The 16732-nt window shown below is 42.1% G+C and overlaps 1 protein-coding gene across 13 annotated transcripts in view; it reads right to left on the bottom strand.

The window, feature by feature from the left end:
- Nucleotides 1–16732, bottom strand: part of def8 (differentially expressed in FDCP 8 homolog) — a 194001-nt gene that overhangs the window by 62201 nt on the left and 115068 nt on the right. For 9 of the 13 annotated variants that reach the window (XM_077248136.1, XM_077248141.1, XM_077248146.1 and 6 more), the window contains 5 exons: nucleotides 8768–8785; nucleotides 8475–8624; nucleotides 7181–7322; nucleotides 5988–6152; nucleotides 5596–5723 (listed from right to left, as the gene is read on the bottom strand). In XM_077248136.1, the coding sequence (XP_077104251.1) occupies nucleotides 5596–5723; nucleotides 5988–6152; nucleotides 7181–7322; nucleotides 8475–8624; nucleotides 8768–8785 (603 nt within the window). The remainder of the gene's footprint in view (nucleotides 1–5595; nucleotides 5724–5987; nucleotides 6153–7180; nucleotides 7323–8474; nucleotides 8625–8767; nucleotides 8786–16732) is intronic. The other 4 variants (XM_077248143.1, XM_077248138.1, XM_077248142.1 and 1 more) reach the window with 1 other exon arrangement.

Consider the following 16732-nt stretch of genomic DNA (forward strand, 5'->3'; position numbering starts at 1 on the left):
ACCCGAATGTTTTAGCGCAGGGGGGACTAGCTCTATCGTCCCTTTTGCTAATAAATTCTGCACTTTGGCGCGAAGCACGTGACCCATGTTGCTTCTCACCGAAGTCTCGATAACCGCCTGAAACTTTGGGGGTCTGCGAGCAAATTGGAGCGACTAGCCTCGCGTTATAGTGTTAATGACCCAACTCGACACATCGGGGATGGCTTGCCAGGCCAGCACCCGTGTGGCTAGGGATTAACACACTGATTGGGATGGGTCGCCTAACATAGGGGGACCTGATACCCTTACATTGTGATTTGTGCACATACTGAGTGTTGGACTGACTGTACAAGCTGTTCCCTGGGGGGTAGTCAGTGTTACAACAGGGAAGGGGCCACCTAGTGAAGGGTGACCGTGAACCCCTATGATGTGATTGTGAAACATGCTCTTTTTGTGCTTTATTTGGGTCACCGTTTGTTTGTAAAGACATGCTCACTGCTGCGGGCCTGTTCACAATAATAAAATCCCCAGCCGTCTGAACTGAACAGGGAGCTGTGGGAAGTTTTGCAGGTTTTTTCAAGGGTGGTCCGGCTAGCGCGAGACACGAGCCCTCTCTCTTTACTTGTGGTGCTAGGACGACTTCGGCGGCACAGCATCGAGCACGACGCTGGTTCGCGGGCGCCAGGGCGGCGGGACGAGCTTTGCTGGTCTTGGCTGGCGGTGGGTATCAGCCGCAGGGCGGAGCTGAAAGACCTGTTTCGCCGGCTTAGCTGGATGAGTTGAAGACGGGGCGGGCTTAGGTTTGCTCGACGCAGAGCTCGAGCGCTTCGGCAAGAAGTGTCGCATAGCTTGGGACGCCTTCTGTGGCTCCGTGTACGTCTCAGAGAACCCCTTCACCGCCGGGCCTAAAAGGCCGGAGCTGGATACCGGGGCGTCGAGGAACCTCGTTCTGTCAGCGTCTTTAATCTCGGTGAGATTGAGCCAGAGGTGGCGCTCGAGCACGACCAAGCTCGGCATGTTCCTCCCAATGGCCTGCGCTGTAGCCTTGGTAGCGTGCAAGGCTACTTCCGTGGCGCTTCGGAGGTCTTGGAAGGCCACGGGGTCCTGGCCAGCCTCGTCCATGGATTGAAGGAGTTTGGCCTGGTAGACCTGCAGCACAGCCATAGTGTGCAGGGCCGAAGCAGCCTGACTGGAGGCGGAATACGCGTGTCCAGCGAGGGCTGAAGTGTTTCGGCAGGGTTTGTTGGGGTGAACAGCTCTAGCTCGCCAGCTAGCCGCTGTGTTCGGGCAAAGATGAGCAGCCACAGCCTCTTCAAGGGGCGGCAACGACTCCTAGCCCTTTTTCGCCACGCCGTCCACGGAGGAGAGGGTTGCGGAAACTGAAGATCCCACACGTGTTGAATAAGGAGTGCGCCACACCTTGGTCAGCTCCTCGTGCACCTCAGGAAAAAATGGCACAGGCCTGTGATGAGGGGCCCGCTGGCGCCCCAACAGAAACCAGCCATCCAGCCTGCTTTGAGGAGATTCCTCGGGCGAGGCCCACTCGAGCTCGAGGGCGCGACGGCCTGTGTCAGGATCCAAAGCATTTACGCGTCGGAGTTGGTCCTGGTAGCTGACATGCTGGCAGCAGACTGGGAAGCAGTGACGGGTCGAGAGAGCCCGGCCATTCCTCCTCAGATGCAGCGATAGAGATGCAGCAATAGAGAGGCTGCCGTCGTGCTCGATGGATCCGCCGAAGGAGACGAGGCCCGCCACGTGGTTGGGGAGGCGCTGATCTCCCGCGAACAGGACCGGTGAAAGCGTCTGAGCTGGAGAAAATGAGGCCCGCGGGGACGTGGCTGGCGTGTGTTCACAAACATCCATGCTCTCCGGTTGCCGTTGGTTGCGGCGCTTCTTCCTCCTCGGCTGAAGTAAGGCCGGAAAGGGAAGCGCGGGTGTAGCGGCGTCGTCGTCTCATGAGAGAGCTAGCCGTGTTTGCAGCACGGAGATGGGCATGCTCTCGCAGGCCGAACTTCTGCTGGCAGAGAGTGCATTCTCTGCATGGTCAACTCCCAGGCATGAAATGCAGCTCGCATGTTCGTCGGTCTCGTGCAGCTTGCATCCGCACGTGTCACAGGTTGGGCGAGGCATTTGAAACAACAAATGCCTCGCACACTCAAACACAGAGAAAAATGAAAAGATATTAGCATCGTCGTCGCCGGATAGCCACAGGTGAGACGGCATCAGGTGAAAACGGCTGAGAAGGCGTAGTCTGCTGAAAATGATGCTCGCTCAGGCTGAAGGGCTTGTTCAACGCCGAAGGCTCAGTAAACAGTCAGAGAAGTGAAGTTGTAGCTAAAGGAGTAAAATCTTCTATAATGACGAATTCGGGGGAATATTATAGGCTAAGGCCACGCCCCCTTGTCGGGCTGCAGCACAGTTTCCGCAGCACAGCCTATGAGCGAGCCAGACGCTCAATGTGCTATCTGTGCAGCTGCAAATGCGTTTTACATATAAGCTTCAGTAAATGGAGGAAAAGGAGGTTCTCCACTGCGTATAGCTACGCAATACGAAGTGACCGCTTGAAAGGGAACGTTAGGCCTATCGCTCCAGTAAATAAATAGAGCTATGTGTATTAATACATCCGGCTACACAACACCGACAACGCTTGGGAGACATTCTCGTCAGTGCAGCAATGGCGGATGTGTACAACTCTCAACTCGCTGTGAACTCGATCAGGGCGGTTCTATGTTAAAACGGCAGTGTCTGTCAACGCTCGTGGGCGAGACCTGTGGCTTTAGTGACGTCACTAAAGCCGCATTCTGAAAACAGGTCGTTGGGAGACACTGTTTATGATTTATGGGGATTTAAAAAAAAGGAGTGGGTGGATTTTTATCACTGCAGGGTGGTTGTGTACATACACTGCCATCCCACATTTGTGACCCGTCACAGAAACCAGGGACACAAGTCGGCAGCACAACTTTCGAGCAAAATGAGAAAGAAGAGTTTTTTTTCAAAATTGGTGATTTTCAATTTTTTGGAGAATCTGTTAATTGAAATCACGAAGAAGCCTCTCCATGTTTGAGATAGCAGTATTGGTATATTTAAAAGCTTACATTTTGAGGTTGAAATCGGCTTGTTTTCGGAGATTCTAGCATGCAGTAGGGGCGTGGCGTGTCATTGTCTGTGTGTATTTCCCTACTGAATAACCCGGCGCTTTTGCCCCCGCCCTCCAAGTCAACCACATGGCTACTTATTATGCTGTGCTCTGGCCAGCTCTCTCTGATATCAAAATTCAATGAAGATGGATGCCGCAAAGATTGTCGCAGACGAGATGAACCGTCTGGCAGTTACACCGAAAATGTTTTCGCCGCACTTCGTGGGCTCGGGAAACTGAACCGGAGGTATGGGCGCAGCGCGCTCGCCCTCAGTGCTTCAATACGGCGGCTCGGCTCGCTGACAGCGGTGGCTGGCTGTTTCATATGTGACGGAGAATCGAAATAGAGGATGCAGTTAAGACCTTTGCTGCTGCGATGAAGGCCTGCCGTGCGTGTTTCTGAAATGTAAGTTAAGCTTCATTTGCTCTTTAGTCGTTATTTAAGATGCTGAACCTGCTGATGATATAATGTGCTTGCGGACATTTCATTTGTGTGTGTATACGCACATAAGAAAGTGGTGTAAAGAGATTTGCAACAGTAATTTGAGGAGGTGAAATGTGATTATTTGGAAAATTGCAGAAATGACTGCTTAAAGAAAAATGCCAGCAGGCATTTGCCTCCTACATAAACTTTAATATTGTTGACATTTTGGGCACACGAGCGTTGCGTACTATTTGCGCTATAGATATGTAGGCCTATGGCTTATTGGTCTTTGTTTGTTGTTGTTGGTTTTGCGTTATATGTATATGGCATATTGGTCTTTGTGTGTTGTTGCTGGTTTTGCGTTATACTGTATGTATATGGCATATTGGCCTTTGTGTGTTGTTGCTGGTTTTGCGTTATATGCAGGCTATATGGCATATTGGTCTTTGTGTGTTGTTGCTGGTTTTGCGTTATATGTATATGGCATATTGGTCTTTATGTGTTGTTGCTGGTTTCGCGTTATATGCAGGCTATATGGCATTATTGGTCTTTGTGTGTTGTTGCTGGTACGTTGCAAATAGAGGGGCAGCACAATTGTTTTTCGCCTAGTGCGGCAGAAGTGCACTCATTCGAAGTGTAAAAAAAGCTGTAAAGCACATGGAGGAGCTTTACAGGGGGTATGGCTTATCTAAATGAGATGTAAATGAGCCCTATTGTCACCCCCAGCAGCAGAGACAGGTGAGAACTGCACAATCTTTAGCTCGTTTTCTCCTCTTTGAGCTTTTTTAAGTGCCTACTTTAAAATGGCCACAACTTCTCCAAATATTATCAGATTTCCACATGTTACACATCGTTGGAAAGCTTGGATATTACACTCTCAGAATCTATGAATAACTCAAAATGCCCCAGAACCGACTTGTGTCCCTAGTTTCCGTGACTGGTCACATTTATGTCCAAACCCAATGCAAAGGTGAATTTTGCATAATAGGTCCCCTTTAAGCTCTGTGTTTCTTTCAGTTCTTTGTCAGTTTTATGTTGCATTAAGTTGGTTGTTCTGTTCATGTTCCTGAGCTTCTGTTTTGTGAAGTTTTTAATTTGTTTTCTGAATAAAGCTGCTGCACTTAGATCCTGTTTCATTTCTGCTGCAACCAGCCTGTGACAGAAAAAACTAACTACAAAGGAAACATGGTGCAAAACAGGAAATAAAATAAAAGTCCACACAAGACAAGGGGAACACAAGACAGGAATCATGACAAGCCTATTAAGTATCTAATCTTTAAGTATTTGGTGCTGTGATGAACACCACTGCAAAAACAACAATCTAAAAGGCTGTTTAAAACATTTAAAGACTGTTCAGAAACAGAAAGTAGCATAGCTGCTTTGTTTACAGGATTACTGGGGTAATGGCTACATTTTTGCTGTTCCATAAGAGCCATCTGCTGTCAGAGAGTGAATGTGTATTTTCATTCAGCACGTCTCCTTCAACTCATTCCGCCATGCTTCTCGTCCGTGTTGTGTTTTTTTTACATCAGAGTAAGCATGCCTTGATACAACATACAGGGGTGTTGTGCATTTTAACCGGTTGATGGGAAAAATATTCTTTAAATGCCTTCTAAAAATTTGAATAATTCTTAATAAGTAACTACTCACTGTATTTTGAAATGCCTATGATAACAATAAAGTGCATATTCGTTATCGTGATATATCGTACTACCGTATATCGGCACATGTCTACAGCCTAACAGGTATTTTTTGTATTATTTGTTAGAATTCATTACTCATTTTAAAGCCATTATTCATGCCTTTCCAAATAAGATATTTGGCCTCGGGTCTAAATCTACTTAATATAGCAATGTGCTGTTAGCTTTGCAACATGATAAAGCAAACTTTATTGAAATCAATAGTGAGTCGAGTCTCCAATTTTCTGCCTTTGTAGAGTGTTCCATATTCGCCACTTAAGAAGTTCCATTTCAGTCAAGATGCAGCCTTAGAAGGTAGCAACAAGATAACTCTAGGATTCAGTATATTCTGTCACTAAGATTAAATGTTAGTGTACCTTCCGGGGCTCAAACTCCCAGTTGTGTATGACTCTGGCTGGAACGATGGCTGTGTCATTCCAGTGGCAGCTGTTGCAGTAATACTGACCCGTATAATCACACTGTCGTGCCTCATTAGGAACACCCCCTACACAACACAACACAACACAACACAACATTAGACTACTTCCTGTACCACAGTGAAATCTAAATATCCAAGTTATAACTCACAATTCTTTCCTATTCTAAAGCAATCATACAACCCTGAATCTAACACTTCTGACAATAACCACATAAAGAGTTCATCAAACAAAAAACAAAAAATCTGTTTACATTCATGTCGTCATCAGAGAAAAAGATAAATGCCAGAAAAACAAAAGAAGCCGTGATGCATGTTTGGAAAAAGCCTCACGCAAAGAGATGGGTGTCCGGCACTCAGCACATCTGTAGTCTTGCTTGTCCAGACCGACCTCAGGACAGATGCTGAGTTCATACTCAGACTGATGGCTGACCTTTGACCTCACACATGGTTTGCTGATAAGATTCATGCACTTGCTATGGCAACGGTAATAACAACCTGGAATGAGAAATGGAAACCAATTTATGATAGTTTTGAAACCAAACGTTAAGTTCTGTTCCCCATAATCACACAGTAAGATCTGAATCCATCCATTCTCCAAAATGCTTGTCCTATGTAGAGTTGCGAGGATGCTGAAGCCTATCCCAGGGTTTCACAACGAAGCCAGTAAGCAGTAAGATCTGAATGTGCTGAAGCAATTAAAATAATAATTCATTAAAGCCCAGTATCAGAATAAAAAGCTGTTAAATAATAAAAGAAAAAGAAAAGTGTCAGAATAAAAAGTGTGAATTACTTCACTGAAGATTTGTCCAAGGTTTTGTGAACAGTGTACCACAAATCACACTAAGTAAATACACATGATTAAAATATCAAGGAATGGTCCACCCAAAAATGTCTCATTATTAAAAAAAAGTCTCTCAGTATTTACACACAATCATGCCTTTCCAGATCTGTGTGCTATTTTTTTTTTTTTCAGTGGAACGCAAACATCAAAATGTTTGAAGAATGAAAATGCAATATGGCAATACACCATTTTTAAAATTCTAAATGTGATTTCTGGCAAGATAGAAGGGGGAAAAGATAAAGATTATGAGTAAACAATCATTTAGATTTCTGTTTATTCTTAACACAAATAGAATCAGAAGGCTTAAAATATAGCGGACTAGTCATATGGACTACTTTCATATAGATATTTATGATAGTTCTGTTGTACTTTATACAATAGAACTATTTGATCTTTTGGGAGATTCACAGTCACTGGGAAACTTTAAGCTGTTGTTTTTTGGAAAAGAGCTGTGGAATACTTTTTTCTTTTGTGCTCTGGTTTGGAAAGATAGTATAATAATGAGACAGCCCATTTTATTCTAGGGACAAATGCTAGGGTTGTAAATAGACATGTAAAACCATATCTTGAGAATTTGTGCCCATACCTAAGCCACATACCTTCTATGTAGATATCAGAGAACAATTCAAAATATTGTATCAATGCATTCTATGAATGGACACAGAGTCATGTGTCTTCTTACCTGTGCAGGTATACCAGGTCTGAATGAGACCCCATATGATGGTGCTACACTTGTCACATGTCTGTTTCACACTCTTGCTCTTTTCCTTTGAGAAGCGATGTTCTAATATAACCTGCAGGTTTGGCTCATCTTCCTCTGGGTCCTGTTCAAATCCAACACAACAATAGACACAAAATTACACAATTTATGTACTGCTAGCCAATAGTTTGGACACACTTAATGAATTTATATTTCTCATTAACAAACATGTTTTGATCTAAATCAGGCCAAGGATCCCTTTATGGACAGAGAGACATAGCAGGTACCCCATTACATATTCTTTAGAGTACCGGTAACACTAGCTACGTTTACATGGACACCTTTTGTTTCAATTGGAATGAAATCATTCTGATATATGAATATGGGCATACGGTTTACATGAATGCTAAATAAAGTGATTGGGTTGATGTGCGTAGTGTTGTAAGCTTCAAATTGGATTGCTGTTATGACTTGCACACACTGCAAAAAGTTTCCCGCTGTTGGCACATACTAACTACTATCATACCACTGCTTCTTTTCTTTGTTTTAATAAGCAGACTTTTTATTTATCTATTTCGGGTCCCTTCCGGGAGATGACAGGCACACAAAGCTTTGTGCCGTGCTGCTAATCAAGAGGTAAAAAGGCCCTTCCTGCACTCAAAACAAGGCATCAGTGTATGAGAGTCCAAAGCAAGACGTGGGACAACGTTGTCTTGCAATATTTCACATACAATGAATGAAAGGAAATATTAGATTGACACGACAGTAATTTATAACACTACATTCAACAACAACAACAGTTCATTCCATGCGTCATACGTCATTACACCATTTCTACATCATTGCATATGCGTAGAACGTTACAGTTACAGTTTTCAATCTGATCAAGTGTTTACATGTCCAATCGAATGGATTAGAAAATGTTTAAACCACCCCTTATAATCCGAATGAATGACTTTTTTATTCCGACTGTGCTACTAGTCCGACAATTGGATTATTAGGGTCCATATAAACGCAGCTAATGTAACGTGTATGTAGTATCATATTAATGTATTTGCATATTTTTGGGGTGCTTACATTGTATTATTGTAAAATAATAAGTATGTAAAAAAGTCATGTGTACATTACATTTTAATTAATGTTTACATTTTAATAGGGTAGAGACAACAAACATTTTGCTCAACTTTAGTTTTGACTGAACTTAGGCCAATTTTCTGTATTTGTTTTGTTTATTGTTGAAATCAATATTCTGCAACTTTTGACTGGTAGTGCAAACCTTTAGTTCCTGTAGTTTGAGCCGAAGGTGGATTAGTTTGACCACTGTGTCCTTCTGTTTCTCAGAATGTTCTGGCAGTTCCAGGATCAGTCTCTTGCACTCCTCTATTGCCTGTTTCAGCTGCTCTACATCAGACGCCACAAACGAACCCTGTGCAAACATCCACACACTTCAGTGCTTCAAAAAAATAGGATGATCAACTCTTTCTGAAACTCTTTCTCAAACACTTTATGAGAGTTTTCAATGCTTGAAGGGATAGTTTATCAAATTTTTTAAATTTTGTCACCATTTACCTTCATGTTGTCCCAATCCTGTATGACAAAAAAAAAAAAAAAGATATTGTGAAGAATGTTTCATCTGTTTTGTTTATACAGTGAAAGTCAGGTTTCAAGTTCCAAAAAGGACATAAAGATTTAATATATCACTGCAGCAATCAATACTAAAGTTTTTTCTGCTGGGCCAATCGGTTATGACAACAATTTATAAACCAGTGAAATTTCTCAATTCTCGATAAAATTTTCTATACTACAACAAAAACTACTAAAAGTAGTAAAAAGACTAATACAAATTTCAAACATCATTAAACAATTAAACAGTAATAAAATTAGAACAAATAAATACATTACAAAAGATAGCAAAAACAAATACAACAGAACAAAGATATGTTATGTTATACATTTTATTGACAACAAATCATCTGTGCATGTTTCATTTTTCTTTTTACTTTTTTTTTTGGTCTTGTACTGTTTAATCACAATGTCAATTGAACTTTCCAGTGAAAATGACAGACTTTTCTCTCAGGTGACGTATAATTCTGTCAACTGGCCCAAGCTTACACTCTTTCACACTGTCTCCAGGCCATTGAGCAGTCCTTATTGTTGAGCACTGGTATATTTTAAGTCCTCAGAGGGAAAAAGGATCACTTTGTATGGTGAAAAGATAAAGATGTACGCCTTTATTGACTCAAATCAAATAAAAACACAAATCAAATACACACATACACACTATAACTGTAATAATATGGCCAAAAACAGCAGAAACATTCTTATATATAATATACCACGCGCAGCTGGTATTGTTTCTCCTGCGGAAGAATTTCAGATATTTCAGTATCGAGATGTATCGAAAAATCTATATTTTTGATCAACCCGTGGTCTATATATTTGACCAAAATGGCTAGTAGGAGTCTGTCGGCGGGTGTTAATGTCAAGCCCTGTTTATATAGCTCAAATTTAGAACAACATGGGGGTAAGTAAATTATGATAGAATTGAAATTTTTGGATGAATTATTTGAAGTGAAGTCAAGTAAGCATTATTGTCATTCCTACATGTAGAGACACACAAAGGAGTGAAATGCTATGCCTCATAGGACCACGGTGTTACATATATAAACATATATAATAGAGATGCACCAATTGCAATTTGCTAGAAGTACAGATTTTTGTCAATTTAAATTTTCTTTCTAAGAACTATAATTGACTAGCCTGGTCTTACCAGACTCTCGTACATTTCATTTGTACAGAGAGTCTGGCCACTCCCCATTGACAAGCATTAACTTCCTTGTACTCTGTTGAAGTTTAAAACTATTGGATCTGCCCAGAGCCATTCTGGATCTGCCATAACCAATCGCTAACGCTTGGTTGTGACTAAACTAGCGCACGACCTCAACGTCATCGTTCTCAGCCACTCCCTCTGTTCGTTGATTGGACCGGTAAAAAACTGGCCAGAGAAAACCTGCAAATATACTGCAAACCCAGACGAAGTACTGAAAATTGATGAAAATGAAAATTGAGCGGAAGTACGTAGGAGGGCGGAGCCAGGCTAATAATTGACAGCATATACAAACAAAAAACTTTTCTTTAATGTAAAATAATATATTATTTTTTTAAATAATTTTTATTATTTTATAAGAGATATGAAATAAACACAGCTTTTTCTCTTTTTCAGGTGAGTCTAACAGTAGGTTCGTATTCAGGTAAGAAATACTACAGAAAAAAATGTAATACCGTGTGAAGACCTCATCGACATGACAGCCATTAGCACAGATCTTCAGCAAAGACCACAAGAACCAGACAAGGTATCTGTACAGACTCTTATGGCCCAGCTTCATCTAACAGTAACTAGCTTGATGAATCCGATCTTCAAGCAGAAGGATCTGGATTAAATATTTTAAATGCTATCGATCCACAATCTGACTTCTGACTTGCAGTTTGAATCATAATCACACTGTTTGTTCATTGGTCAGAGGAGAACTGGCCCCTTGACTGAACCTGGTTTCTCCTAAGGTTTTTTATATCCATTTCTGTCACCTGATGGATTTTGGGTTCCTTGCCACTGTTATCTCTGGCTTGCTTAGTTGGGGAAACGCAATATTCAGCAATATTACTGATTTTACTGCACAGACATTGGATGAGATCTCAATTTAGCTGGATGATGACATCACTATTTTCTGAGCTGTTTTATAGCTGAAATGAATCAGCATTGAACTGATTAATGACAGTTTACTATTGTCTTTTTAGAGCTGCAGAGCAGCAGCAGAGTTGAATCCTGTTTTTTTTTTCATTATTATATCGTTATTTTCCTGTTTATCATTGTAAAGTTGCTTTGAAACAATCTGTATTGTATAAAGCGTTTGTCACGATTATGTTCAGTTAGTCTCACTTTCATGGACTTTTTATTTGTTTATCATCCGTTTCCTTTGTTCTATTTTCCTGCCAGTCATCGGTTACCATGGATATTCATTTCATTATCACAGCTGATCATTATTGAGTTTGTTATCATTGAGTATTTAAGTTCCTCATTTCCTTTCAGTCTGGGTCCGGTATTGTCTTTGAGTTGTTCAATAAACCTTGTTACTATTTTGAAACTCTTAACCTGCCTTCAGCATCATCCTCTTTGGAATCTAATCGTGCCAGCTATATAAACAATGGGGAGCCCCTGACACAGGATCGGCAAAGGACCACAACCCGGGACTCGAACTTGGGTTGCTGCTGCACTATATGTCGGAGCACTGCCCACAAGGCTATGGCTCTGACTTGGTTGTAATTTTCAACTCTTTCTCCTAGAAATAGAAATCTTAGTTTATTTAATTATGATTTTCATGCTTATCACATTCAATGTCTTGCATTAAGATTCCATTTTAAAATGTAGTTTTATGGTATTTTTCTCCTTCACATTTTGCCCGATTATCACCAAAATCTGACAGTCTTAAAATATTAACATTAGACAGAGCTGCATATATAGAGCTGACCTTAGATTTTCGCCTAATTTTAAAAGTTACAGTAAAACAGAGTTAAAAATGTCCCCCCAAAATCACATGAGAAGCTGTATCTTTGCAATTCTTCACTCTATCGAAACAAAATTTGGTATGCTCCCACATTTGATGACAGCACCACCAACAGGTAATTTTTATGCCAAACTCACAAATCAGATGTGCATATACAGGTCCTTCTAAAAAAATTAGCATATTGTGATAAAGTTCATTATTTTCCATAATGTAATGATAAAAATTTAACTTTCATATATTTTAGATTCGTTGCACACCAACTGAAATATTTCAGGTCTTTTATTGTTTTAATACTGATGATTTTGGCATACAGCTCATGAAAACCCAAAATTCCTGTCTCAAAAAATTAGCATATCATGAAAAGGGTCTCTAAACGAGCTATTAACCTAATCATCTGAATCAACTAATTAACTCTAAACACCTGCAAAAGATTCCTGAGGCTTTTAAAAACTCCCAGCCTGTTTCATTACTCAAAACCGCAATCATGGGTGAGACTGCCGACCTGACTGCTGTCCAGAAGGCCATCATTGACACCCTCAAGCAAGAGGGTAAGACACAGAAAGAAATTTCTGAACAAATAGGCTGTTCCCAGAGTGCTGTATCAAGGCACCTCAGTGGGAAGTCTGTGGGAAGGAAAAAGTGTGGCAAAAAACGCTGCACAACGAGAAGAGATGACCGGACCCTGAGGAAGATTGTGGAGAAGGACCGATTCCAGACCTTGGGGGACCTGCGGAAGCAGTGGACTGAGTCTGGAGTAGAAACATCCAGAGCCACCGTGCACAGGCGTGTGCAGGAAATGGGCTACAGGTGCCGCATTCCCCAGGTCAAGCCACTTTTGAATCAGAAACAGCGGCAGAAGCGCCTGACCTGGGCTACAGAGAAGCAGCACTGGACTGTTGCTCAGTTTTGCATGTCATTCGGAAATCAAGGTGCCAGAGTCTGGAGGAAGACTGGGGAGAAGGAAATGCCAAAATGCCTGAAGTCCAGTGTCAAGTACCCACAGTCAGTGATGGTCTGGGGTGCCATGTCAGCTGCTGGTGTTGGTCCACTGTGTTTTATCAAGGGCAAGGTCAATGCAGCTAGCTATCAGGAGATTTTGGAGCACTTCATGCTTCCATCTGCTGAAAAGCTTTATGGAGATGAAGATTTCATTTTTCAGCACGACCTGGCACCTGCTCACAGTGCCAAAACCACTGGTAAATGGTTTACTGACCAAGGTATTACTGTGCTCAATTGGCCTGCCAACTCTCCTGACCTGAACCCCATAGAGAATCTGTGGGATATTGAGAAGAGAAAGTTGAGAGACGCAAGACCCAACACTCTGGATGAGCTTAAGGCCACTATCGAAGCATCCTGGGCCTCCATAACACCTCAGCAGTGCCACAGGCTGATTGCCTCCATGCAACGCCGCATTGAAGCAGTCATTTCTGCAAAAGGATTCCCGACCAAGTATTGACTATTGAGTGCATAACTGAACATAATTATTTGAAGGTTGACTTTTTTTTTTTGTATTAAAAACACTTCTTTTATTGGTCGGATGAAATATGCTAATTTTTTGAGACAGGAATTTTGGGTTTTCATGAGCTGTATGCCAAAATCATCAGTATTAAAACAATAAAAGACCTGAAATATTTCAGTTCGTGTGCAATGAATCTAAAATATATGAAAGTTTAATTTTTATCATTACATTATGGAAAATAATTAACTATCACAATATGCTAATTTTTTGAGAAGGACCTGTACCAGTGCAGTCGAGTTAGAACAGTCAGTCCTTTATATAAATAGATAACAGAAATGACATCTCCCTCATGTAACAGTTCTAGTATCTACTGACAGCTTTGTCAAAAATAATGCACTTTTGTCTGTTTTAATAAGTTTTCACTTCTCAGTAATGTTGTGTACATTGTCTTCAATTGTATACATTGTATTCAATAACGACATTTCAGTGAGTATAAAGCAAGTAGTATACCGCGGCAGCCCTCGTGTGAAGCCCTCATGGTGTAAGGACCCACCGAGCAAGAACACAGACAAGGCACTTGAGTATTATTGTCTTGTTGTTTACTCTCTCTTCTACACAACTTTTCTTCTCATCTTTCTATTTGTGACCTCTCTTTCACTATATGTTTTCAAATTCCTTTCTAACATGCGTAAATCATATGTCACACATAGGAGGCAGCACAATCCTAGCAACCTGCGTACCTTTCCGGTGTCTTCTAGTACTTTATTCTCTTTTCCCATCAGTCTCTGGAACTACCAGTCCACTGTAAACAAAGCTGATTTCATTGCACTATTTCTAGTCATTCAGGTCTCAGCCTGTTGGCCCTGACTGAGACCTGGATCTGACCGGAGGACACTGCCACACCTGCTGCCCTCTCCCCACTAACTTCACTTTCACACACACCCCTCACCTGACCGGAAGGGGTGGAGGTAATGGTCTTCTCATCTCAAACGATTGGAAATTTTATGCTTTACCACCTCTGTGTGACAACAGCTCATTTGAATCGCATTCAATTACCATTACTAGGCCTATTAAAATCCATTTTGTAGTTGTCTATCGTCCACCATGTCAACTTGGCAGTTTCTTGCAGGAGCTTGATGTGCTACTCTCATCCTTCCCTGAGGATGGTACTCCTCTCTTAGTTCTTGGAGACTTCAACATCCACCTAGAAAAGCCTCAGGCTGCTGAGTTCCAAACTCTGCTTGCCTCATTCGACCTCAAACGAGTATCTACTGTGGCTACTCACAAATCAGGTAACCAATTAGACCTTATTTACACACGCTACTGCTCCACTGACCATACACTGGTCACTCTGCTGCACACCTCACATCATTTCCTCCTCACTCTCAACCTCAACCTGCCTCAGAACACAACACACACTCCTCCACAGGTCACCTTTCGACGGAACCTACGCTCACTTTCACCCTCTTTGGTCTCATTTACACTTCCTCCACCTGATCAGCTCTCAAAACTAGATGCTAACAGTGCAACTGATACTCTTTTCTTCACCTTAACATCCTGCTTGGACAACTTCTGCCCCCTTTCCTCCAGGCCAGCCCAAGCCACCCCCTCTGCCCCCTGGTTATCTGATGTTCTCCGCAAACATCGTACTAAACTCAGGAGTGCAGAGAGAAAGTGGCGCAAATCGAAAGATCCTACTGACCTTGGTCTTTATCAATACCTCCTCTCTTCCTTCTCTGCTAATATCTCTACTGCTAAAATCTCTACTGCTAAAATGACTTACTATCACAACAAAATTAACAATTCTTCTGACTCTCGCATGCTTTTCAAAACCTTCTCCTCTCTTCTCAACCCTCCTCCTCCTTCATCAACCCTAACAGCTGACGATTTTGCCACATTCTTCATAAATAAAACAACAACCATCAGCAGCCAATTTACCAAACCACAAACTGACACACACATCTTACCAGCTAACACACACATTCTACCCTCCTTCTCTCTGCTTTCAGAGGCAGCAGTCTCCAAACTCCCCCTTTCCAATTGCCTTACTACCTGTCCGCTTGATCCTATTCCCACTAATCTACTTCAAGCCATTTCATCCTCAGTTGTACCCGCACTCACACACATCATAAACACCTCTCTTCACACTGGTACTTTTCTCACAGCATTTAAGCAGGCTCAGGTAACCCCACTGCTTTAGAAACCCACTCTAAATCCAACACATCTGGAAAATTACAGACTGGTATCCCTTCTTCCATTCGTCGCGAAAACACTTGAACGAGTGGTTTTCAACCAGATCTCTTCCTTTCTTACACAGAACAACCTCCTGGAGAACAACCAGACTGGTTTCAAAAGTGGACACTCAACTGAGACTGCCCTGCTCTTGGTAATTGAAGCTCTGAGACTGGCAAGAGCAGCTTCCAAATCCTCATCCTCAAGTTCTCATCCTGCTGGATCTGTCTGCTACCTTTGACACAGTTAACCACCAGATCCTCCTGTCAATTTTAAAGACCAAGGGCATCTTGGGAACTGCACTACAATGTTTCAAGTCTTACCTCTCAGGTAGGTCCTTCAGGGTGTCGTGGAGTGGTGAGATATCCAAGACCCAGCATCTAGCTACTGGGGTGCCTCAGGGCTCAGTGTTTGGACCACTTCTCCATCTACATGACATCACTAGGATCTGTGATTCAGAAACATGGCTTTTCCTATCACTGCTACGCTGATGACACACTACTCTACCTCTCATTCCAGCCTGATGATCCGGCGGTGCCTGCTCGCATCTCAGCCTGTCTGACAGACATTTCTGGCTGGATGAAGGACCACCACCTTCAACTAAACCTTGCAAAGACAGAGTTGCCTCACGAAATTGCACTGGTTGCCAGCTGCCGCTCGAAAAATTCAAGTCACTGACTTTTGCATACAGAACAACCACTGGCTCTGCTCCCTCCTACCTAAACTCATTACTTCAGATTACGTGCCATCCAGAAACTTGCGCTCTGTAAGTGAACGCCATCTTGTGGTGCCATCTCAAAGAGGCACAAAATCTCTTTCCCTGACCTTTTTCTGGTCTGTTCCATGCTGGTGGAATGACCTGCCCAACTCAACCAGAGCTGCTGAGTCTGTGGCCCTTTTTAAGAAACGGCTGAAGATGCATATTTTTCGGCAACACTTGATCCATTAATACTAACACTTTATCTTCTATTCTATATCTATTATTTATCGTTATAAAAAAAATAAAGAAAAGTACACATACTGCGTTAGATTAAACTGGGAAGGGTCATAACACTTGCATATCGTTGTCCTATTGTTAGTTTAACTGCTTCTATTGTTCTCATTTGTAAGTCGCTTTGGATAAAAGCGTCTGCTAAATGAATAAATGTAAATGTGTACATATCATTTGCTAATATTAAATAGTTGTATGTATATATCAGCATTATACTGGCCATCCACAGTATATAGATACTGGTAAGCCTATCTGAAAACACTATAAGTCAGGTCCTGCTTAAGCACAAT

This window comes from Siphateles boraxobius, unplaced genomic scaffold, assembly GCF_051911475.1.
Source record: "Siphateles boraxobius isolate OS27281-9 unplaced genomic scaffold, OSU_SipBor_1 30, whole genome shotgun sequence".
In the NCBI taxonomy this organism is placed as follows: Eukaryota; Metazoa; Chordata; class Actinopteri; order Cypriniformes; family Leuciscidae; genus Siphateles; species Siphateles boraxobius.